Genomic DNA, 24,029 nt, shown 5'->3' on the forward strand with positions numbered 1-24,029 from the left:
AGCCACCTTCATATAAGCACTTACGTGTGTTTGGCTGCGAGTGCTTTGCTCATGTACGCAAAGAACTGTGCACCAAACTGGAGCCAAAGTCTTTCAGATGCATCTTCATGGGTAACGGTGACGAAGGTGAAATGGGGTACAGGTTATGGGATCCTGTCAAACGGAAGATTATACGCAGCAATGACGTCATCTTTAAAGAGGATAGTGTACACAAAGAACCCGTGCAACCTGTGGAATACAGGAGGGTTGTTTATGATGATGTTGGACAGCAAAGAATGCCCATTAATATGCAGCAGCAGGCTGCTGTAAATAACCCTTTTCAAGAGGGTATACAGGCTGAAAATCAGCCAGACAATTTTGCCAATGATGCACCACTGCATATGCCAGCAAATGGCGCTGTAGGACAGCCAAATATGGTGGTACAGCCACCCGTCATGCATGATGAACAGGCTAGACAGCAGCCTAATACGGAGCATTTTGTTAGGAGGAGCACCCATGTACAACGGCCTCCTGACAGGTTTGTTCCAGGAGCCAATAATGTGGCTGATTTTATCATGCTGACAGATTGTGGTGAGCCTTCCAGCTTCAAGGAAGCTATGGGAAGAACATAGAAAAGGAAGTGGGAGAAAGCCATGCAGTCAGAAATGGACTCCTTACTTCATAATGATACATGGGACTTGGTGCAGCTACCTGCAGGCAGAAAGGTTTTGCCATGCAAGTGGGTTTACAAAGTCAAAGTGGATTCAAATGCTTTACCGAGGTATAAGGCCAGATTGGTTGCCAAGGGATTTAAGCAGGAGAAGGGCATTGACTTTGATGAGATCTTTTCCCCTGTAGTCAAGATGACTACTTTGAGAGCAGTGTTAGCTCTTGTTGCTCATGAGGACATGGATTTATGTCAGATGGATGTGAAGACTGCTTTTCTTCACGGAGATCTCCATGATGAGATCTACATAAGTCAGCCAGAGGGATATGCTGTTAAAGGGAAAGAGCAGCTTGTGTGTAAGCTCAAGAGGAGCTTGTATGGACTCAAGCAGGCACCAAGGGAATGGTACAAGAAGTTTGATGCCTTCATGCACTCCCAAGGGTATCATAGGTGTGAGACCGATCACTGCTTGTACACCAAACGGGCAAAGGATGGCAATTTGATGCTACTCATTCTATATGTGGATGACATGCTGATTGCCAGCAAATCTCAGCAGGAGATCATTGCTTTGAAGAAGCAACTACATAAGTCTTTTGACATGAAAGACTTGGGTGATGCAAATCACATACTAGGTATGCGGATTACTCGTGACAGGTCTAAGGGACTTTTGTTTCTGTCACAGGAAGAGTACATTGGCAAGGTACTGCAGAGGTTTAACATGGAGGAAGGGAAGTCTATTAGTACCCCGTTGCCTCCTCATTTAAAACTCAACAGTAAGGACAGCCCCAGATCAAATGATGATAAGGCTGAGATGGCCAAGGTTCCGTATGCATCTGCAGTTGGTTCTTTGATGTATGCCATGGTTGCCACTCGTCCAGATATTGCTTTTGCGGTGGGAGTCATCAGTAGGTATATGGCAAATCCAGGCAAGCGGCACTGGGAAGCAGTGAAAGGCGTCTTGAGGTATCTCAAGGGTACCAAAGACTTGTGCATATGCTATGGTAGGCAGGATGCATTGGTGCATGGTTTTACAAATTCAGACTATGCAGGGAATGCAGATAACCGGAAGTCTACTACCGATTATATTTTTACATTTGCAGGAGGTCCTATATCATGGGTGTCTCGGTTGCAGAAATGCATTGCACTGTCAACCACTGAAGCTGAATATATTGCAGCCACTGAGGCTTGCAAGGAAGCAATATGGCTTACTCGGCTGGTGGGAGATTTGGGCATTACAAGAGATATGCCAATTTTGCATTGTGATAGTCAGAGTGCTATCATGTTGGCAAAGAATCTGGTCTTTCATCAGAAGACCAAGCACATAGATGTGAAATACCATTTCATCAGGGAGGTACTGGAAGACAAGCGGCTTGAGCTTGTGAAGGTGCATACTGATGATAATCCTGCAGATTTGCTCACTAAGAGCTTGCCTACAGAGCGGTTTGCACATTGTCGCCACATCATGGGATTAGGATGAGACCATTCTTATTTTATGGTCTTGTATACAGTAACTGTATATTGCTGTAATTTTTATTCTTTTCTCCCCTTTAGGCACATTGGCCTTTAGGTGGGAGGTTGTTGGGGTAAAGGCACATTGCCACCCTTTAGAATGTTACGACCCCTATGACTGTCTTAAGACAGTTATAGGGTGAATACCTAATCCTAATAAAACTTTTGAGTTTGTGGTGTGGCTCGACACATTTTTACACACCCAAACTCCTAGTGTCTCTCTCTCCTATCGTTCCACTCCTCTCTTTCCCTCACAATGAGCACTACTAAACTCAAACAATAATCATCAGTAAAATATGAGACAAAACACTGATATGAAGCCCTTGAATGAAAATAACTGTTGCATACACAATCTTACTGCATCAGATGACCCAACTTCCTAACATAAAGTAGCGAGAAGTCTTGTAATAACAGACAATTTTTGCAATCACATTAAAACCTCCTGATTTGTAACAAGGAGTGCATTCCCAAAAGTCGGAAGTCCCCAATCTTCAGAACACCGATCTATGTATTAACATATAAAATATTACAGGAGCCTTTCTTGCTGCTTAAAAGGTACACAGTAAAGTAGGGAAGACAACTGCGAACAACTGCCATCATTTGAGCCTAAAGCAAGTATCACATGGGAGTAGAACTAACTTTGGCGCTGCTTTGTAAGCAACTACTTTACATCGTCCTCATCAGCTGGCCATTTTACATCAATTGAAAATTCATACTCCTGATCGCATCCAAGGTATGCATCACACATGAAATACAAAGTGTAGTTTTTCTTGCCAACCTCTGCCGGAGCAGTGAAATCCAGCTTAAATTTAGCCTTTCTCTGCAGAGAAACCCGCTTGATAGCCAGAAGCTGGTTATTTTTAGGATCACCAACAACAAGCCACCAGCCTTCCTGCTTAGGCTTGGGAAATCTAGGCGCATCAACAAAGCCCAACTCCTGCCTGCTGTCTAGTTCTCTCTCAAGAGTCACTTGAATGGTAACATTGTCTCCTGAGCTGATATCATCACCATCGATAATCTCATATGTTACATCTATATTGGGAAATCGATTGCAGACCCTTGCAATATCCAACAGCTGCGCATCAGTCATCTGCAAGAGCTGGCGTCTTTCATCATCTTCCATCTCTACCAACTCAAACACAGTTTCAATGCTCTTGCCAGGATTCTCCTGGCATTTCTTTGCAAGCTCCTTAGTGAAGTGTGGAAGCTGAAGTAGAACAGAATCATTCTCCCAAATGCCTTGTGTTACCATCTGGCTCATTTCCATAGCTGCAAGAGCAGGATTCAACCAGCCGTTACTGGAGATGACATCCACCATTGCTTGCAGTAGCCTGCTGGCATCAACCAATACTTCTTTTTGATCCAATGCTAGCACGTTAGTGATAACACTTCTGCTGAAGTGTGCCTGCAATAACACGTTTGCTTTCACGTGTGGATCAGTGTACTTGGGCTTCTCAATAGAAAATCTTTGATGATTAATCATTCTTCTCAAATTCTCTTCCTCTCCAGGCCTCACTGGAATCTTCGAGTACTCGGATGCTGAGGCCAAAATCTCCAAAAGCCCCTTCAGCTTGGACTTTGCAGTCAAAGAGGAGCTGAACAACTCTATTGTGGTGTAGCTTATGTAATAGTACGAAGCAATCATTCCCAAATTCAAAGGTGAAAGATCCATGTCGTCTTCAATTGCAATGCATTTGCTTGTCTCCAAGTCAGCCAGTGTGGTCTCAACAAGCTCTGAAAGGTGATCAGAAAGATGCCTATGGCTTGTACCCTGAAGGTTGTAATAATTTGGATTCTGAGTGAGCCGGCGATAAAGAAATGTCCATGTTAGGTAATCGACAGCATCCTGTTTGTTCTCAATAGTGCGTACAACCACCTCAGCATTCAGATGATCGTGTAAAAAATGATCCAAATGCGACTCTACTGGAAAGGGTTCGTACAGGAACTTCTTGTAGTACTCTTTTCGAGGAGCATGGCAAAGAATGATACATTTTCCAGATTTGTCAACAAGAGGCCTGCTTGCACGACCCATCATCTGTAACAAATCAGTGATAGGGTAGTCTGTATGAGCATTCTCTCGTCCATCAAAATACTGTGTCCCCATCACAACCACCAGATGAGCAGAAATAGTCATACCCCAACACATTGTGCTACTAGCAACACAAACCTGAATTGCACCAGCCGTAAACAATTGGCACACAATTTCCTGCTCTGCAACACTGAGGCCTTCATGCAAGTATCCCACCCCTTGACTCAGAGCCTGAATGAGAGCATTATCTTTTATTTTTTCAAAAAATGGAGCAAGATCATCCTCCAGAACTTGTAAAAACCTCTCACTGCCAGCTGCCATAGAGTACGTAACCAGGTCCAGTGCAGTCAAACGTGCATGCTTCCTGGTAGGGACAAAAACAAGAGCTGGCTTCCCTGGCTTGGAATGCTGTACTACTGCAGTATATGTGGGTTTCGTCATTGCTTGTATGCGAGCCTCAAAATTGGCAATATCAACTCCCTGAATATGTATCTCAAGGGGTACAGGTCGAACTCCAGGTGGAAAGTTAAAGAGACCATGTGAACTGGCGCCAATCCACTCTCCCATGTCTTTGGCATTTGCAAGTGATGTTGACAGAGCCACAATGCGAATGTTATTGTCACTCCTACTGGAAATATAACGCATTCTTGAGACAATAACTTCAAGCACAGGCCCCCCTTGGCCACCTATTAAGTGAAACTCATCAACAATAAACAGATTAACTTGTTGAACATGCTTGCGCTGTTTCCATCTGCGTGACAATAGATCCCATCTCTCAGGAGTACTGATTATAATCTGAGCTTTCTCAAGAATCTTAAGATCAGCCGTTGTGTCCCCAGTAAGTTCTGCAACACGGCACCCCAATCCTTGACCAAACTTGACTTCCCAATCCCGGTACCTTTCCTTAGCAAGAGCTTCTACTGGAGCTATGTAAACACACCGCATTCCGCCGTTCTCAGACCCCTTGTCCAGCATCCTCATCACAGCAAATTCGGCACAAATAGTCTTCCCACTACCTGTAGGTGCTGCAACAAGTACATTATCATCTGTATTGTATAGAACAGTAAAGACCTGGGTTTGAATTGGATTAAAATGCCTAAACCCCAGCGGTTTAGGCATGTCACCTGAATTCAAACCCAGGTCTTGGTAGAGTGCCTCAAATGCAGGATTTCTAAGTGCAGAAACAGGTAACGGCTGCAGATCCAGCAGTTCTGTTGGTGGTGGGTATTTCTCAGGCAATCTAAGATGCCTAAACGATACCGGCAGTACTGTTTCTGCCCCAAGCCACCGATCAGATAAGATCCGAATGAAGTACTGTGGGGGCATAGGTTCGAATATTGGGATTGTGAAGGTCAGGTTGTGATCCTCCTCAATATACTGCATCTTTAGAATGAAATATTCATGATGAAGAATATTCTCCCCATCATTATCTTCCACAATTATCCAGAAAGGTTCAACATAACCATGAATCTTCTCATCCCATTGAAAATCTGGAGTGATAGTGAGCTCCACTTTCAGTACTGATCGTGTTATTGGCAAAACACGAGCAGCTAGCTCCAATTTTGGGAACTGATGAATAAGCTTGTGCAAAGTCTTCCCCATTTTAGGAAACCTCACCAGTTCCCCAATTTCTTGGGAAGACAAGTCATAGTAGCGCTCCCATGCCAAATCTTTCTTTTCAACTTTGGCCAGAACATCATTGGGAATTCCTTTGAATTGCCGCAAAGGAGTCTGACTCCTCCACATCCTCCGCTGTACCATTTTTGATAAAGCAAGAGCTTTCTGGGCAAGTTCTGCCCACCCCCTCTTCAGTACAATCTCAAATAAAGCACGCAGAAGGCGCCCTGCACTCTGCAAGAAACAGATGGTCATATGTAAGGGCCACATATACATGACAATACAAGCCACCAAGATATCAAACAATTAAAATAGAAGTAGCCAGTTGTATAAAAAGACCTTCCAAATATTATTGCATGCCCGTACAATTAAATATAAAATATACACTCAATCAAAATTCTACACAGTTTGGTCTATACACATCAGCTCCTGCTAGAAAATTGAAACTTCAAAGATCCACATAACATACAACATGATGATTTCAAGTACCCTCATCCCTAACCGATGATACAGAGCTCTTGCATTCACCTCACTGCATCTTAATGAAAGCATGCCTTGTCACAGGCAAGACATGCTAGCACACTCTTTTAGGAAGCAGCTACCTGTTAGAAATACACAAAGCCTTTTTATGTGGGATTAATGGAAGATAAGAATCAGATGAAAGGCACAATGCACATCAACAGGGTCTCAGAGGACATATTCTGATGAGGCAATTGCACACATTTCACAAGCGCATGCACTTGGTCATGCCAGGTCTCGTATAACTGTGTGGGGCGCAGATTATATATTTGAAAATCGGCATCCTGTTTGCACTGCCTAGTCAGCACAATGCATCTCTGCGAAGGAAAACCTCAGCAATATAAAAGCAGGCTAGAAATACAAGGCAGTTGGGATAATATAGAAGTGGATGGAGCTAGAACCAGAAACAGTGCACTGAGTGCCCTAACTGTGTTAGACATGATGACGTGTTTCAGGATGCCTCTGACCTGTTAGAGCCATCCCCAATATCATTTTTAAAGGTACTTAACTTTGGTCAATGTGTGTTACCTGTACACCATGTTGCCGCCTGAGCATGCACTGAGTGCCCCTAACTGTTTAGGACATAATAAGGTGTTTCAGGATCCTCTGACCTGTGAGGAATCCCACTTTTTTTTAAAAGGTATTTAACTTTGGTCGGCATGCATTACCTGTACATCATGTTGCCACCTGTGTATGTATGCAATGTACACTCTTGGGATCTGCAGTTCTCAGCCTCTCCATTCTAGACACTCATGCTTCCTCTACGTATCTGTATAGTCACACTTCACTCTACCTCCATACCTTCACATTCTGCTCAGCCTCTCCACCTGCTCCCTCTCCATTCTCTCAGCATCTCCATCCAATGTCTTTCCATTAGCACAACTGTCTCCTTCATCAAGATTCTCACACTACCTTGATCCCTTCTTGATTCTTCGAATTTCCAGGCTATCTCTCTTCATGCCTCTTCTAAATTATTTGTCCCTGAAGCCTCTAGGATCGGGTAGGAAGAAACGGAAGTACAAGTATTGCCTTGAAGACTTCATTTGTGCCTCCACATGTTCGACTCAACATATTTGTGGCACACGGATATGGGGGCTCAATATATAGTCCCATATGCAATTGTACATTAATTGGTGGCTTGTATAGAGATGTGGGCACTAAGGACCTCCAACTCCTAGCTCCACTTTTGGATATGCCCTTGGAGTCCCTAGCATGCAATCTATCTTGCCATATGACACATGACCCTTCCTGGCCTCTTGTCTTCTCAAGTGGTATTAGAGCCACAAAGCTCCTTGCTCATAGGTGGTGATGTGTGGCAATTGAGACAAGAAGATTTGACAAGCTGTGGATATGTGTGTGTGCCATGGTGCCACATGCAATGTGCTTGGCAGCTCTTGTTATAAGATGGACGGCCTATAACAGTAAGTTTAGGGTTAGAAACAGCTATTCATATGTAGCTAGCTCTGAGACTTGGCCATAATTAAGGCGCTCTGACTGATGCGAAGCCCCTTAATTACGACCAAGAGTGTTGACCTCAGTCGACTAAGAATTGTGTTCTATGTGTTGTTCACATGTTGACTTGGTGGGGACACCCACACTGACTAGGATTAGTCTATAGATTATTATTTGCATGCAAAGCGTGACCATTAATGGGTACCATGGTAGCGCTTTGGTTAATGGTTGCATGTATTAAGAAGGATTGAAGAACCAAGCAATATGGAGCTAGGTGAGCGCTTTAGAGATCACTCGCGTGACCAAGTGCTTCGAAGACTCTAGAGTTGCCCCTAGTGGCATGTAATTAGGAAAGTAGATTAGAATTTGACACTTGGCATGTTGCCAAATGAATGAGCTTTGAGCTCTTTGTAAAACTATTCACGTTTTGAATTTTGAAACACAACTCCACGCTAAACTCTCTGTACTCAAAATCTTACAAGTAATAAAGACCTTCAAAGGGGGTCCAACCCGACCGAGAGAGAGAGTGAGAGTGAGAGTGAGAGTGAGTGTGAGTGTGAGTGTGAGTGTGAGTGTGAGTGTGAGTGTATGTAGAGAGAGAGAGAGAGAGAGATTTGCTGTAATTGAGAATTCAATGAGAGAGCTGTTCGTAATCATGGTAGCAGAAGTGATCTCAAAACCCAGTCCATGAGTGTCTAGTTTCTAGGGCCTTCCGAGAGCTAAAAGATAGTTCCAGTTTGATAGAATTCTGAATTGTTTAGAGCTAGATACAAGCCGTTTAAGTTCTAGGATTAACTAAGTCCTAGGCCCTAGATTAATTACTTGTGTGCATGGGTAGAGGGGTCATGGGGGAAAATTTTTAAGAGACCCATTTAAAGTATTCAAATAACTCCTAAAAACCATTCTAACATAAAATGACAAATCAAATACTATAATTAGAAAATGAAATATTAAAAATCATTTTTTCAGCTTGTCACAGCTTTTTCACCCTGCTTTTGGTGCTTTCTCAGATTTTTGTAGCTTTCTGCTTTCCCCCAAGGTCTATATAAAGTTTGGGCTCAGTTCTAAGCAATCACAATTGCTCTCTCTGCAAATTTGCACCCTCTCCCTGCTGCTCTCTTTGCAAATTCGTCCTCTACCTAGCCATCCTCCAGCTGTCCAACTTGATGATTGCTGGAATTTCTTCTTCAGCCTACCTGTCTTTCTTTCCAGTGCCCAAGACGAGTCATGGGGCAAGTATTCTTCGCGTATATCACTTTTATCAAACACTACACCTGTGATTTTCAGATTTCGTTGTTCACTCATAGGGCTTTCTAAAACTGATTTTATTTATACTGAACATGTTCCCTTCAATTTCCAGAGGTTATAACCTCATTTAGGTTAAAAACGCTGACTGCTTCTGTTGTGAGTTACTAACCCTAACAGGTAGAATCTAAGTTTCTTGTGTTTCAGGGATAAGGACGACCAAGACCATTTTATGTGACTTTCTCCACCTGGTACCGGGCCAATGGCTGCCCGTGGTTACTATCTTGGAGATTGCTAGTCATATGTCCATCAGAGTCCCACTTTGAAAAGAAAGATCATTGTAATAGTCCTATATTTGAGTCTTGGTCTAGAACGCTGGATTTCCGAGAGGGGGTTTTGTCCAAAGATCTGTACTACCAATATAGTGAGGCTAAGCATCATTGAATATATAAAAAATACAACTCGGTTTACCTAGTTGGGAGGAGCGGCCTCATTCTCAACGAGTCGGGTGCCAATGTACTTGTCTCTATCTCTTTTATTTTCTTGTTGTTATGTGGTGTGAAAGCATTTAAAATTGTGGTATTTTTATGTGGAATTTATAAAGTGCTAAAATTCTAAGTTTATTAAGTTATCTGACTGGAGAGCACACTTCTGTGTAAGCACGACTCTGACATTCTAAGCCTAAATTAGGCATTCTTTGCTAAAAAAGCTGAGCTTTTCCTAAAATCAGCTTTAGAAGGCTTTTATTAAAAAGTGTGCTGGATTTTCTTGCTGATTTTAACTTGTGGGGTCCTCCATAAAGTAGGCGCCCACATTCTTGGTGCTTTTTGCTTTGTAGGACCTGTTTTCCCTTTATTCTAGGGCCTTTTTGCAATCCTCTTGGTCCTACACAATACCACAAACCATTACCAACACTTTAACCCATTAGAGGTTAGTCTAATGCATGCATTCTAGTTCTTGGACTATTTCTAGTCCCTTGTGGGCGTCCCCACAGTTCTCTTTTTACCAATGCAAGGCAAAAGTAAAAAAAATAAAACTTATTCTTGGTTAACCAACTTCACCATTCTTTATACCTTTCTAAGACTAGAATAAGTCCAATCATACAAATTTAGAATTTTTGTTATTCTAAAGACCAAAAATCTACACACAAAATAAAAGAGAAAATGAAAGAGAAGAAAAAAGAGGTAAACAAAAACTTTTATGAAAAACAGAAGGAAGACATACTTTTTTTTTCCCCCAAAGAAAGTAACCTTCTATTAATGCTTGAAAAATCTGCATGAAGTCAAAAGCTTTCTTGGGTTGTGTTCATACTATCGGAGGTTTATAAAGTACTTTGCAGAAATTGCTTCTCCCTTGCATGCTTTACAAAAGAAAGCTGTACCGTTTCGGTGGGGACCAAAGGAAAATGCAGCTTTTGAAGACCTGAAGCAAAAGTTGTGTTCTGAACCCATTATTATCTTGCCAGATCTTGCAAAACCCTTTGCTGTAACTTGTGATGCATGTGGGAACAGCATAGGAGGCACTTTGATGCAGGATGGCAGAGTGGTTGCATATGAGAGTAGAGTTCTCAAAGATGCTGAATTGTACTTGCAGACATACGAGAAGGAAATGTTAGCAGTGATACATGCTTTGACCACATGGAAACATTACCTTCTTGGAACTGATTTTTATGTGCAGACAGATCATTAGTCACTTAGATATTTTCTCACGCAGAGAAAATTATCTGAAAAGCACATGAGATGGGCTAACTTCCTCTCAATGTTTCATTTTCAAATTGTACATGTGCCGGGTAACAAAAATGTCGTGGCTGATGCACTTTCCAGGAAACCACAGCCTGGAGCAGTCTCCAAGAAACCCAGTGTTTCAGCAGTGAGCATTGCTTACAACAATGTGTTAGATGTGATGAAAGATCAATATGTTAATGATGCTGATTTTTCAACTATTTATGATCAGCTTTCTGATGGTCAAAGGCATGATCACTATATGTTGAAAGAGGGTTTCATTTTGATGCATAATCGACTTTGTGTCACTGATCAGATGCGACAGAAAGTCATAATGGAAAGTCATGCTCCTCCATATGCAAGACATAGGGGAATTACAGCAACAATTACAGCAGTGGAGCAATACTTTTATTGGCCATCTTTGAGGAAAGATGTGGAAGAATATGTGAGAACATGCATGGTTTGTCAGAAAGTAAAGTTTGACAGGCAGAAGGCACGTGGGTTGTTACACCCTTTGCCAATTCCGGTAGACCATGGCAAAGCATAGCTATGGATTTTGTGTTTGATCTTCCACGTACTCCTACTGGACATGATGGATTGTGGACAATAATTTGCAGGTTTAGCAAACAAGCCCACTTTGTGCCAGTAAGTAAGAAAATTACAGCAGATCAAATGGCCAAATTGTTTCTGCAGCATGTCTTCAAGTATCATGGGATGCCTGAATCCATAATCAATGATAGAGATCCAAGGATGACCAACCTCTTTTGGAAAGGGCTGTTTGAAAATATGGGCACTACGCTGAATTTTTCGTCATCTTTTCACCCTCAGTCTGATGGACAATCGGAGCAGGAAAACTCTACCATCTTGGATATGTTTAAATGCTATGTCTCAGACCACAAAAGCAAATGGGAGCATTATTTGCCTTTGCTGGAATAAATTCACAGAAGGTGATTGGGTTTTGCTGCATTTTCAGAAGGCAAGGCTGAAAAATAAGAAAGGCAAGGAAAGGTTGTACACAAAGCTGAACATGCGTTACTATGGTCCTTTCCAGGTTTCTGAAAAGATAAACGAGGTAGCTTACAGGCTGAAGTTGCCTCCGCATTGAAAGATACATAATACCTTTCATGTGAGCTTATTAAAGCAATATCATGGAGACATTCTGAAGGATTTACTTGATGAGGTGCAGCCTGAAGTGGAAGAACAAGATGAACTTCTGGTCCCAGAGCAGATTCTGGCACACAAAGATAGAAAGCTCAAGGGTAAAGTTATCCATCGCTACTTGGTAAAATTTCAAAATTATCCATCACTTGATGCGAAATGGATGGAGGAAGGTGAACTGGCGGATTCACCTGGGATATTGCAGCTTTACCTTGATGCTTTCCAATTAGAGCCGACTACGGTCCGAGCTCCTACAGGTAGTTCAGCAGAGCGAGCGTCTGGAGCATTACCTAGTGTTCAAGAGGGGGGTAGCACCTCCACTCCCTCAGTACAGACGAGCTCACCATGATTTCATGAGGTCGCTTAATGACACTGTATGTTTCATCCGAGATACTGAGCTGACAGTATTTCTGCTGTGAGACTTCATGATATTGATGCATCTTGACGATTGATCGCCGAGAATCACATAGATTTTGAGCAGCATATATGGATGGATGCATGCCTCTCCAAGCCATATTTTCACTGTCTCTGTATACTATAGTTGCGGCTTTCTTGTATACTCTTTTATGCTATATTTCATGCTCGCTCCGGTGTTTTGGGGAAGCAAACTGTGGTTTGCTGTTTCAAGAGAGGGGTATGTCACAGGGGCGTGAAATTCTAAGTACTTTAATGTACTACAAGACTATGACAACTTTGGTTTTAAAAGTCCAAGCGTGGGCTTAATTATGTGTAATTAAACGTGGCATGGTGCCTAGCACATAAGCATAATTAATCCCTAGGCCCAAAGGCATTCCAAGGAATTAAAAGAGTGGTTGTTGGGAAATGATGATGTGGCATTTTTAATGGGCCCCCTAGAGGGCCATGTACCTTCAGTGGCCCCCCCTAGAGTTCCAGGTGGCTCTAGTGCCTTCTACATGCTCCTTTGCCATTCCTGAACCTTCCTGGGCCTTCTAAACTTCACATGTGTGGTTTTCTCTCTCATCTTCTCCCTTTGTTGAGATTTTGGACTGGTTTTTCAGCCTCCTTTAGCTGAATTCCGTTTTTCTTCATAACTCCTTACCCGTTTGGATTCCTCGACTTCCGTTTGGCCCGATGGCTTCCCCTCTGCCTCCCCTTCGTAGTGATATGCTTTTCCCTCCGTGCGTTTGGTAGAACAGGCAGAGCTGAGCACTTCTTTTGCTGGTCGAATTTGCAAAAGTGGCTTTTTTTTTACCTTTTTGCTTCTACCGCCTCCTGGGCCTCTCCTCTTGCAAAGCTACAGCTTTCTGATGAATTTCGAGTGGTCCCACGCACTGGTTGACTGGTTTTTATCAATTTGGAGGACTTTCCGGCGATGAAACTTCTCCAAAACCTTCTCAATGCATTCCTCTCTCAAGCACGCTTCTTTTGAGCCCAAGAACTCCCATTTCTTCGCGACAGAAGTGCTTCTTTTTGCATTTTTCAATGGAATTCTTGCTGGTCGGCTCTTGTAAATGCTCACAAAACTCTTTGGCTGAGAATGCAATTGGGCATTGGCTACTATGTCCTCTTGGCGATTCAGGACTTGGTTCGAGTTTTCAAGGCTTGGTGAGTTGTGATTTTGCTGCTGCAATTTCTTTTTGCCATAAGCTATTGGTTGGCCTCGTGTGCCACCTCTTTCTTGGCTCACAGGTCCCCACGCAGTGCTACATGAGTCATTCTTTGGTTGGGTACTTTGCTGATTTTATTTTGGAGCTTTGAAAAGCTTTGTGAATGCCATCTGGAAACCACTCAGAAAGTGCAGCTGGGGTGCAGTGTGATTGCATCTGGACAGCCAATGGAATTGCACTCGGAAAAGAGAATGCCTTTGGATTGAGCCTATGGGTTAAGTGCACTTATGTGATGGTGTTCTATGCTTGAAAGCCTTGCGAAGGCTTAGTGAATTGGGGCTGCGTGCTCAGTTGCAGGGAGGGTCTCCCAGATGCAACTTGTAATCATTTCACTGTGAAATATAAAGAAATGCCGAAAGGGGCGCCACGGTGTTTGGGGCCAATCGGGTGCACTTGTCTATGTTTGTTGAGCAGGGGCATTCTAGCCTCCATCCCTTTTTCAGTGGTTTTGTTTGTGAACAAATGGGTAAATGCCAAATGGTGATCATGCAATGGTTAATGGTTGTGATATATGCTTTGTGAGCTGTAAATAAGTGCTGAAGTGATTAAAGGTTTAGTTCCACTGCCCTCTGAGTGATTAGAGGCCGGTTTCAAGAACAGTCAGTCTTGTTAGTGTAACCAGCCGGTTACCCATCCAGTTACTGTCCACACACAAAAAAAGACAGTTGCAGAGACAATTTCTGCCATTAGTTTTCCACCTACCTGTCAGACTTTTACTGTCAGAAAAGCAGCAGAAACACAGTAAAATCAGAGATTTGCAGGAAAAGAATATGCATGCCTTTGAGCAGTGAAAAAGGGGAAAAACAGATGCTTTTTGAATGTCATTTGCAATAGCCAAAAAAAAGGGGCACACAGCTTTGAGTTTATGCCTTGAGCTGATAGCTCGTACTGGCACAAGTGTGAATGCAATACACCTCTGGTTGAGGTATTTTTCTCTTTGAAAAAGCATGTGTGTGTGAGAGAGTTGCAGATCTCAGACAAGTTGCAGAGAGAGCTTCACAGCAGGTACAGCAGGCTGAGGCTGTACAGATAAATAAAGAGAATGCCTGTAGAGAGTTGATTACTCAGTTGGGAGAGGCAACAAGCAATCCCTTGTTTCGCAGGATGGTACAACCTCTTTTTGAGAAAGCCAGAGGAGCCTCCCTCTGGAGCAGATCAGGAAGAAGTGGTGGGCAAAAAGAGAAAAAGAGCAGGTCCTCTTCCCAAGAAGAAAAAGGCGAAGCATCATCATAGGTCATCCAGTTCGTCTTCATCTTCTAGCTCTACCTCTTCATCCTCGACATCATCTCCTTCTTCGGGATCTTCAGAGTCAAAGAAGAAGAAGAAGAGGAAGAAGTCCAGCAGGAAGGTAGAGACTAAAGAATTCAAGAACGGTGGGAAGTCAGTAAGATTTGCCACTTACAATGGCCAGTATGGCCAAGCTGAAAAGGCTATGCAGTTCATAAGGCAGTTTGATGCTACCTTCAGCCTGGAAAATTTCAGTGAGTCCTCAAAGCTTCGTATGGTCGGTTTGCACTTGACTGGTACAGCCAATGCAAGGTGGATAGCTAAAACAGCCAACTATGTAGCCCCCAGGAAATGGAAGGACTTCAAGAAAGCTTTCTATAAACAGTTTATTCCCAAACATTTTCGGGATCATGTCCTTTTGGGTTGGGAAAGCATTCATATGGAAGCACAAGATACAGTTGAGTCTTACAATCAAAAATTTTGGGATGCATACTTGCAGGTTTCGCCTTTCAAGAATATTTCTGGCAAGACTCAACTCAGGAAGTACAGGGCTAGACTCACTCCACAGATACAGGCCCAAGTGAACACCAAAGATATTAAAGAAATATCAGATCTTATGCATTCAGCTAATGTGGCTAGTCTCATGTACATGCAGGATCCTACTAGTGTGCCTTCACTACAAGTAGGGTTACCGGGGGATAAAAAGCCTCAGAATTCTCAGAAGAGGGGATTTCAGCCTCAGAAGCCGAGGGGAAACCAAGTGCAAAAGCCCTATAAGAGAAGACCACAGTTTACCCCTGAACAGATTGAAACTTTCAAGAAAGAGGGTAAATGCTTCAGATGCGGCAAAGAGGGGCATGTGGCTGCCCAGTGCCCAAAAAAGCCTTCAACTTCGAAGGGAAAAGAGGCAGAGAAGCCATGGGGACTGCAAAAGCCAATGGTAGGAGGAATTCCAAACATATTGGGTCATGATTCAAACCCAGAGGAACAAGAATTGCTGGTTGAGTCTTACAATCAAAAATTTTGGGATGCATACTTGCAGGTTTCGCCTTTCAAGAATATTTCTGGCAAGACTCAACTCAAGAAGTACAGGGCTAGACTCACTCCAAAGATACAGGCCCAAGTGAACACCAAAGATATTAAAGAAATATCAGATCTTATGCATTCAGCCAATGTGGCTAGTCTCATGTACATGCAAGATCCTACTAGTGTGCCTTCACTACAAGCAGGGTTACCGGGGGATAAAAAGCCAGCGACCCCCAAGTTTAAAACAAGAGAGTTTCACAATTCTCAGAAGAGGGGATTTCAGCCTCAGAAGCCGAGAGGAAACCAAGTGCAAAAGCCCTATATGGGAAGACCACAGTTTACCCCTGAACACATTGAAACTTTCAAGAAAGAGGGTAAATGCTTCAGATGCAGCAAAGAGGGGCATGTGGCTGCCCAGTGCCCAAAAAAGCCTTCAACTTCTAAGGGAAAAGAGGCAGAGAAGCCACGAGGACCGCAAAAGCCAATGGCAGGAGGAATTCCAAACATACTGGGTCATGTTTCAACCCAGAGGAACGAGAACTGCTGCTATCTTGGGGCAAACTCAGAGACCAGCAAGCGCTGATTTTATTTGATCCAGGGGCTATTGATAACTTTATATCAGAGGATCTAGCCCTGAGGCTGGGAATAAAGACAGAGGTGTTGGGCAAGGCTCTGGATGCCGATCAGTTCTGTGGGAACCCTATGCCAGTCACTCCCTTGATAGGGAAGCTCCGTCTTCATGTACAGAGTTATCTGGATCAGGAAGACTTCTTCATTTCTCCACTGAAACATCATGATGTCGTCTTGGGTATGCCTTGGTTTCATCGCAAGGCAATCAAGTTGACTCTTCCTAAAAGAGTGATGGAGTTTGTACATAGGGGCAAAGTACATCGTGTGGTTGCTAGGAATAGAGGGGAAACTATTCCCATTGTATCAAATAGTTCTGTTGGAAAAGAAATAAAGTCTGCAGTTTCAGCTTACATGGTTTTTGTAAAAGAAAGAGATATGAAAATGCATGCTGAAATAAGTGAGGCAGATCAGAATAAATTTCAGTTTCTTGAAAATTTTAAAGATTGCTTTTCTGACGCTTTACCAGGGGAGCCACCCCCTGAGAGACCTGAGGATCATGGCATAGAACTTATTCCTGGCAGCAAGCCACCCAATAAGCCCCCATACAGAGAGGAGATTATGACTCAGGTGCAGGACTTGTTGTCCATGTTGGGGTAAAGGCACATTGCCACCCTTTGAAGTTATGACACCTATGACAGTCATAGGGTGAATCCCTAATCCTAATAAAACTCTATGAGTTAGTGGTGTGGCTCAACACTTTACACACCCACACTTCTTGTGTCTCCCTCTCTCTCTCTGTCTTCATCGTTCCACTCCCTCACTCTTTCCCTCACAAGTGGTATCAGAGCCTCTACCTCTCCCTCTCATTTTTCGGTCTACCCCTCCCTCTACCCCTTCCTCTCCCCTCGGGCCTCGTGCCCTCACCAGCTAGCAAGGCGGCAGCGCGTGCGAGCAAATCGAGGCGCCAGCGAACGGGGCAGCGCCAGCGAGCGGGGCAGCGCAAGCGTGCAGCACGAGCAGCCAGCGCAGGAGCAGCTGCTCACGCAGCTTTAGCTGCAGCAGCAGCTAGCTGCTGCTAGCTGCACGGGCGCAGCCAGTGCGCGCACCGCACAACACCGGCCGCGCGCAACCAGCGCGACCAGCGCGCAACACCGGCTGCATGCAGCCTGCCGTACGAACAGGTACAGCCATCCGTACCGACTGTACGGACGCCGTGCAGGCAGCCGTACCGTACGGACGCTGCGACAAGAGGTACAGGTCGAAAAAAAATTTTTGGATTTCGTGCCCTCGCAGGTACAAGGTACAGCAAGTACCCTGCGCAGGTACAGGAGGTACAGCAGGCACAGAAATTTTGTTTCGGGGAAGAAGGAAAAGAGAGAGCACTCTGCTCTTCATTCCCGGAATTCGTTCAGTTCTAAAACTGTGTGTTTGAGGTACAGCAAGTACACTCGTGTCCCTCGTGCTTGAGGTGACTATTGCCACAGTGTGTGGTGGTTGCACAGTTATTTTGTTTCGGGGAGGTCAGATGCCTTGATTTTGCAGAGGGCTTTTATGCGTTTGCTGAGTGCAAATCTCAGTTTTTGGGTGACAATTTCATAGGGCTTTTGCCTGGAAGTGTATGCAGTGTATGCCTTGAGGCAGTGTGGAGCCAGGTTGCCCACATTGGTCTTGTTTCCGCAGTGTATTCAGTGACATTTCTTGCAGGTCACATTCTGTGTACGACACTTTGAAAATCTCAGTTGAGCCACGCTTGGCCAGGGCGCATCGAGTTTACTCGGTCCCTAACTGTCCATCGTTGACAGTGCTCAAAAGATTTTCTCTTCAGTGCTTGTACGTTGGGATCTGTGTTGTTACTGTGTACACAGGGCCGTTTATGCATTACATTGTCAGGTGAAAGTGCCAGGAGAGCGCTGTATTTTGTATGCTACCTCAGTGTTGAGGGTGTTTTTCACTTGGTACAGGTGTCAAATCAAGGGGCTTTTGCCCAGATTTTGCTTGTGAGCACTTGAGTTACTGTTTGAGAACTTCAGATGCCTTTTATCCCCTTGGCAGAAGGGTGATTGTTTGGGATTTGTCCCATACTTTGTTGCAGGTTTGTGACAGGCTGAGGTGTTTGGAGCCTTTTTCAGAGGACAAAACAGTGTATGACAAGTGGTTCATGCATATAAAATCAGTGCAATACCTCATCTGAGGTGGGAGAAGTGTCCAGGACAGCAGTGTTTTGTGCTTCGTCAGATGATGATGCACTGATAAAACACTTGTGGAACAGCTGCAGCATTATGAAGTTACTGTTTTATGCCTATTTGAGCACGGTACAATGTGTCAGAAGGTACAGTGACTGGAGGGAAAATTTCCTGTTTTGCTGCAGAAATTTTGACAGTAAAAACAGCACTATTGTGAGTGCTCCTGGCTCTTGATAGAGCAGGTTTTCTGAGAAATCAGAATTTTATTTAGTCTTTTTTTTGACTTACAGGGAGTCAGGTACTTTCCTTATCTGATATGGCATCAGGGGGAAGTGAATCTTCAATACTGAACATAAAGAAATTGGAAGGGGCACACAATTATGCATTATGGGCAGAACAGTGTTTGAATGTACTTCTGCTAAAGAAGATTTCTAAGCCCATAAGGGTGAAGGGTGTCAAGCCATCTGGGATGGCAGATGATGAGTGGGAGGAGCTTGATTTGTCCGCAAGGGCTGCTATCATGCTTACCCTCACTGATTCTCTTGTGTTCAATGTTCAGGCTGAAAAGACCTCTTATGGCCTATGGCAGAGGCTAGAAGAATTGTATGCCCAAAAGAGCTCAGCCAGTAAGGTTTATTGGTTGAAGAAGCTTGTCGACCTTCGCATGAAGGAAGGTACAGCTATGACCTCACACTTGAGTGAGTTTAATGCCATCTTTACACAGCTTATTGCACAGGGATTGAACCTTGATGAGGAGTTCAAGGCTACTTTCGTGTTGTGTACCCTCCCCGAGAGTTGGGACACTTTCAAGACTACTCTGTCAAATTCAAATGTCACTCTTATGTATGCTGATGTGGAGAGCTCTCTTCTCATGGAGGAGATGAGCAGGAAGAATAATGCGGGCAGCAAGTCTTCCAATGCTTTGCAAGTACAGGAAAGAGGTAGGACTCAGCAGAAGGGGAGATCTGCTGGCAAGTCCAAATCCCGCAATCAGTCCCGTGGCAAAAAGGATATTGAATGCTTTTACTGTGGCAAGAAGGGACATGTGAAGTGCTTCAAGTTTATACGGGATCAGAAAGCCAAGAAGGCTGAGACAAAGGATGCAGGCAGTGGAAGCAAAGGCAAAGGCAAGGCCAAGGCAGATGACTTGGATGCAGTGAATGTTGCAGCAGAGGACAGTGACAGTGACAGACATGATGTATTATGTTCTTCTGCTGTAATTGCACATACATTAGTTGTTGATGGCCATGACATGCACACCTGGCTCTTGGATTCAGGTGCGTCGGAGTGGTTTACTTCCTACACAGGTACTCATGGAGTTGTTCACCTTGGGAACAACTATGCATGTCAGATTGCAAGGATTGGCAGTATACAGATAGTATTCCCTGATGGACGCATATTTATGCTTGATGGTGTTCGCCATGTGCCGCAAATCAAGAAAAATCTGATTAGCACTGGCTTGTTGGACGACAGTGGTTACCACACCACATTTGGGGATTCCAAATGGGTGATTACTGATGGCCAGGTTGTAGTGGCTGAGGGTTATAAGAGTGATACCTTGTACCCTCTTTATGTTTCGAGTGTAGGTAATCATGTTGTTGCCATAACCGAGCTGCCGAAGGTTTCATTGTGGCATAGCCGGTTGGGACACATGTCCGTTAAAGGAATGCAAGAACTGTCACGTTTGGGTTATCTGCCGTCTCTTTCATTTTCAGATTTGCCTACTTGTGATCATTGCATATTTGGCAAGCATTCTATGACTCCTCATAAGAGGAGAACTCCCCAAAATAGAGCACCGCTTGATCTAGTGCACACTGATTTGTGTGAGATGCCACAGCTATCACTAGGGGGTGCAAAGTATTTCATTGCTTTTATTGATGATGCCACACGCAAAGTGTGGGTCTATTTCTTGAAGCATAAGAGCGATGCCTTAGATGCTTTCAAGAAGTTTGTCGCTCAGGTTGAGAATCGGACAGGACGCAAGCTGAAATGCCTCAGATCCGATAATGGGGGTGAGTATGTGTTTTTGTACAGTTTTGCGAAGCTAAGGGCATTAAACAGGAACTCACAACCCCTCATAATGCATCTCAAAATGGTGTGAGTGAGCGGATGAATCGAACTATTCAGGAGAAAGTTCGATGTATGTTGTTTTATGCTGCATTGCCCCATGGCTTTTGGGCAGAAGCCGTGCAAACAGCAGTTCACCTAATGAACAGGTCGCCCAACAAAGCTTTGGAGCTGAAAGTGCCAGAGGAGGTGTGGTCTGGCAAGCCACCTTCATATAAGCACTTACGTGTGTTTGGCTGCGAGTATCTTCATGGGTTACGGTAACGAAGGTGAAATGGGGTACAGGTTATGGGATCCCGTCAAACGAAAGATTATACGCAGCAATGACGTCATCTTTAAAGAGGATAGTGTACACAAAGAACCCGTGCAACCTGTGGAATACAGGAGGGTTGTTTATGATGATGTCGGACAGCAAAGAATGCCCATTAATATGCAGCAGCAGGCTGCTGTAGATAACCCTGTTCAAGAGGGTATACAGGCTGAGAATCAGCCGGACAATTTTGCCAATGATGCACCACTGGATATGCCAGCAAATGGGGCTGTAGAACAGCCAAATATGGTTACAGCCACCCGTCATGCATGACGAACAGGCTAGACAGCAGCCAAATCCAGAACATTTTGTTAGGAGGAGCACCCGTGTACAACGGCCTCCTGACAGGTTTGTTCCAGGAGCCAATAATGTGGCTGATTTTATCATGCTAACAGATTGTGGTGAGCCTTCCAGCTTCAAGGAAGCTATGGGAAGAACAGAGAAAAGGAAGTGGGAGAAAGCCATGCAGTCAGAAATGGACTCCCTACTTCAAAATGATACATGGGACTTGGTGCAGCTACCTGCAGGCAGAAAGGTTTTACCTGCAGGCAGAAAGGTTTTGCCATGCAAGTGGGTTTACAAAGTCAAAGTGGATTCAAATGCTTTACCAAGGTATAAGGCCAGATTGGTTGCCAAGGGATTTAAGCAGGAGAAGGGCATTGACTTTGATGAGATCTTCTCCCCTGTAGTCAAGATGACTACTTTGAGAGCAGTGTTAGCTCTTGTTGCTCATGAGGACATGGATAAGCTCAAGAGGAGCTTGTATGGACTCAAGCAGGCGCCAAGAGAATGGTACAAGAAGTTTGATGCCTTCATGCAGTCCCAAGGGTATCATAGGTGTGAGACCGATCACTGCTTGTACACCAAACGGACAAAGGATGGCAGTTTGATGCTACTCATTCTATATGTGGATGACATGCTGATTGCCAGCAAATCTCAGCAGGAGATCATTGCTTTGAAGAAGCAACTACATAAGTCTTTTGACATGAAAGACTTGGGTGATGCAAATCACATACTGGGTATGCGGATTACTCGTGACAGGTCTAAGGGACTTTTGTTTCTGTCACAGAAGGAGTACATTGACAAAGTACTGCAGAGGTTTGAAATGGAGGGGGGGAAGTCTATTAGTACCCCGTTGCCTCCTCATTTAAAACTCAGCAGTAAGGACAGCCCCAGATCAGATGATGATAAGGCTGAAATGGCCAAGGTTCCGTATGCATCTGCAGTTGGTTCTTTGATGTATTCCATGGTTGCCACTCGTCCAGATATTGCTTTTGCGGTGGGAGTCATCAGCAGGTATATGGCAAATCCAGGCAAGCGGCACTGGGAAGCAGTGAAAGGCGTCTCGAGGTATCTCAAGGGTACCAAAAACTTGTGCATATGCTATGGTAGGCAGGATGCATTGGTGCATGGTTTTACAGATTCAGACTATGCAGGGAATGCAAATAACCGGAAGTCTACTACCGGTTATATTTTCACATTTGCAGGAGGTGCTATATCATGGGTGTCTCGGTTGCAGAAATGCATTGCACTGTCAACCACTGAAGCTGAATATGTTGCAGCCACTGAGGCTTGCAAGGAAGCAATATGGCTTACTCGGCTGGTGGGAGATTTGGGCATTACAGGAGATATGCCAGTTTTACATTGTGATAGTCAGAGTGCTCTCATGTTGGCAAAGAATCCGGTCTTTCATCAAAAGACCAAACACATAGATGTGAAATACCATTTCATTAGGGAGGTACTGGAAGACAAGCGGCTTGAGCTTGTGAAGGTGCATATTGATGATAATCCTGCAGATTTGCTCACTAAGAGCTTGCCTACAGAGCGGTTTGCACATTGTCGCCACATCATGGGATTAGGATGAGACCATTCTTATTTTATGGTCTTGTATACAGTAACTGTATATTGCTGTAATTTTTATTCTTTTCTCCCCTTTAGGCACATTGGCCTTTAGGTGGGAGGTTGTTGGGGTAAAGGCACATTGCCACCCTTTGAAGTTATGACAACTATAACTGTCTTAAGACAGTCATAGGGTGAATCCCTAATCCTTATAAAACTCTATGAGTTAGTGGTGTGGCTCAACACTTTACACACCCACACTTCTTGTGTCTCCCTCTCTCTCTCTGTCTTCATCGTTCCACTCCCTCACTCTTTCCCTCACAGTCCAAGGGGCTGATTCAGCCCAGTTCTTCTCCTTTTAGGTGGAGTTAGAGCTGCATGCGAGGCTGAAGCTGTGACTGGAGTTTGAAGCGCTAGCGTGGAGATAGTCTGCGTCTTTGTAGGAGCTTTGATACGTCGGCTGGAGCCCTCTATCGATGGCGCAGCCTGTGGAGATTGCAGGGTCAGGGCACCAGTTGCCGTGAGCATGGAGACGGTTCCCAACGGCTAACTATTGAAGGCCTTAGAGGTCTCTAGAGCCACTGAAGTGCCAACCATAAGATTGTTGGCGAGGCTATGTAAGGAGCCTGTTGGAACTGGAGCTGCAGCTATGGACTTGGTGTTGTCGCAGGAGAGGGAGTTTGGAGGCAGAAAAGCTCATTGATTGTTGTTGCGTGGACACCTTGTAGTATTTCCTTGAGGCCACTTGTTGAAGGCGCTGCAAGACTGATTCTTGCGAGCTGTCGGCTTCAGTTAGGGAGCCCGTTTCGGAGGAGTTGATGCGCACAGAGTGCTGCTTTCAAAGGAGGTTATTAGGAGGCTCTCAAAGGAGTCTCATACTCTCCCTATCTCTATCTTTCAAAGTAGGATAGGCTCCTCTCTTTACACCTCTCTTTCTCTCACGGAAGAAAGAACTCTCAATGAATGGAAATGGACGGAATTTCTTCCAAAATGGACAAAATTGTTTTTTCTCTCACGGAAGAGAAAACTCGATCTCTCAAACTGTCACACTCTCATACTCTCTCATAATGATCACAGTGCCTCAACGGAAGGCAAGGGAGCTCTGATACCATGACAAAATATGAAGAGGGGAGAGGAGAAGAGTGGAGATGAGGGGAGAGGGCACAGCTAAAGAGCACACCACAAATGACTACACTAGATTTAGTTGAAAATGTAGCTCTAATTGAAAAGCAAATTAATTTATGGCCCAACTAACTCTGAACGGTCCATAATATTTGAGAGAC

At 44.2% G+C, this 24,029-nt stretch overlaps 1 protein-coding gene across 1 annotated transcript in view; it reads right to left on the bottom strand.

Annotated features, from left to right (window-relative positions):
* Window positions 1-2,645: 2,645 nt before the first annotated feature.
* Window positions 2,646-24,029, bottom strand: part of LOC147895872 (DExH-box ATP-dependent RNA helicase DExH12-like) — a 28,997-nt gene continuing 7,613 nt past the window's right edge. Inside the window, exon 3 of the mRNA XM_087382894.1 lies at window positions 2,646-6,035. Within this exon, the coding sequence (XP_087239020.1) occupies window positions 2,817-6,035 (3,219 nt within the window). The 3' untranslated portion in view covers window positions 2,646-2,816. The remainder of the gene's footprint in view (window positions 6,036-24,029) is intronic.

The sequence above is a fragment of the Dipteris shenzhenensis genome, chromosome 12 (genome assembly GCF_047967505.1).
Source record: "Dipteris shenzhenensis isolate YYH24624 ecotype China chromosome 12, Dip_SZ_1.0, whole genome shotgun sequence".
Lineage (NCBI taxonomy): Eukaryota > Viridiplantae > Streptophyta > Polypodiopsida > Gleicheniales > Dipteridaceae > Dipteris > Dipteris shenzhenensis.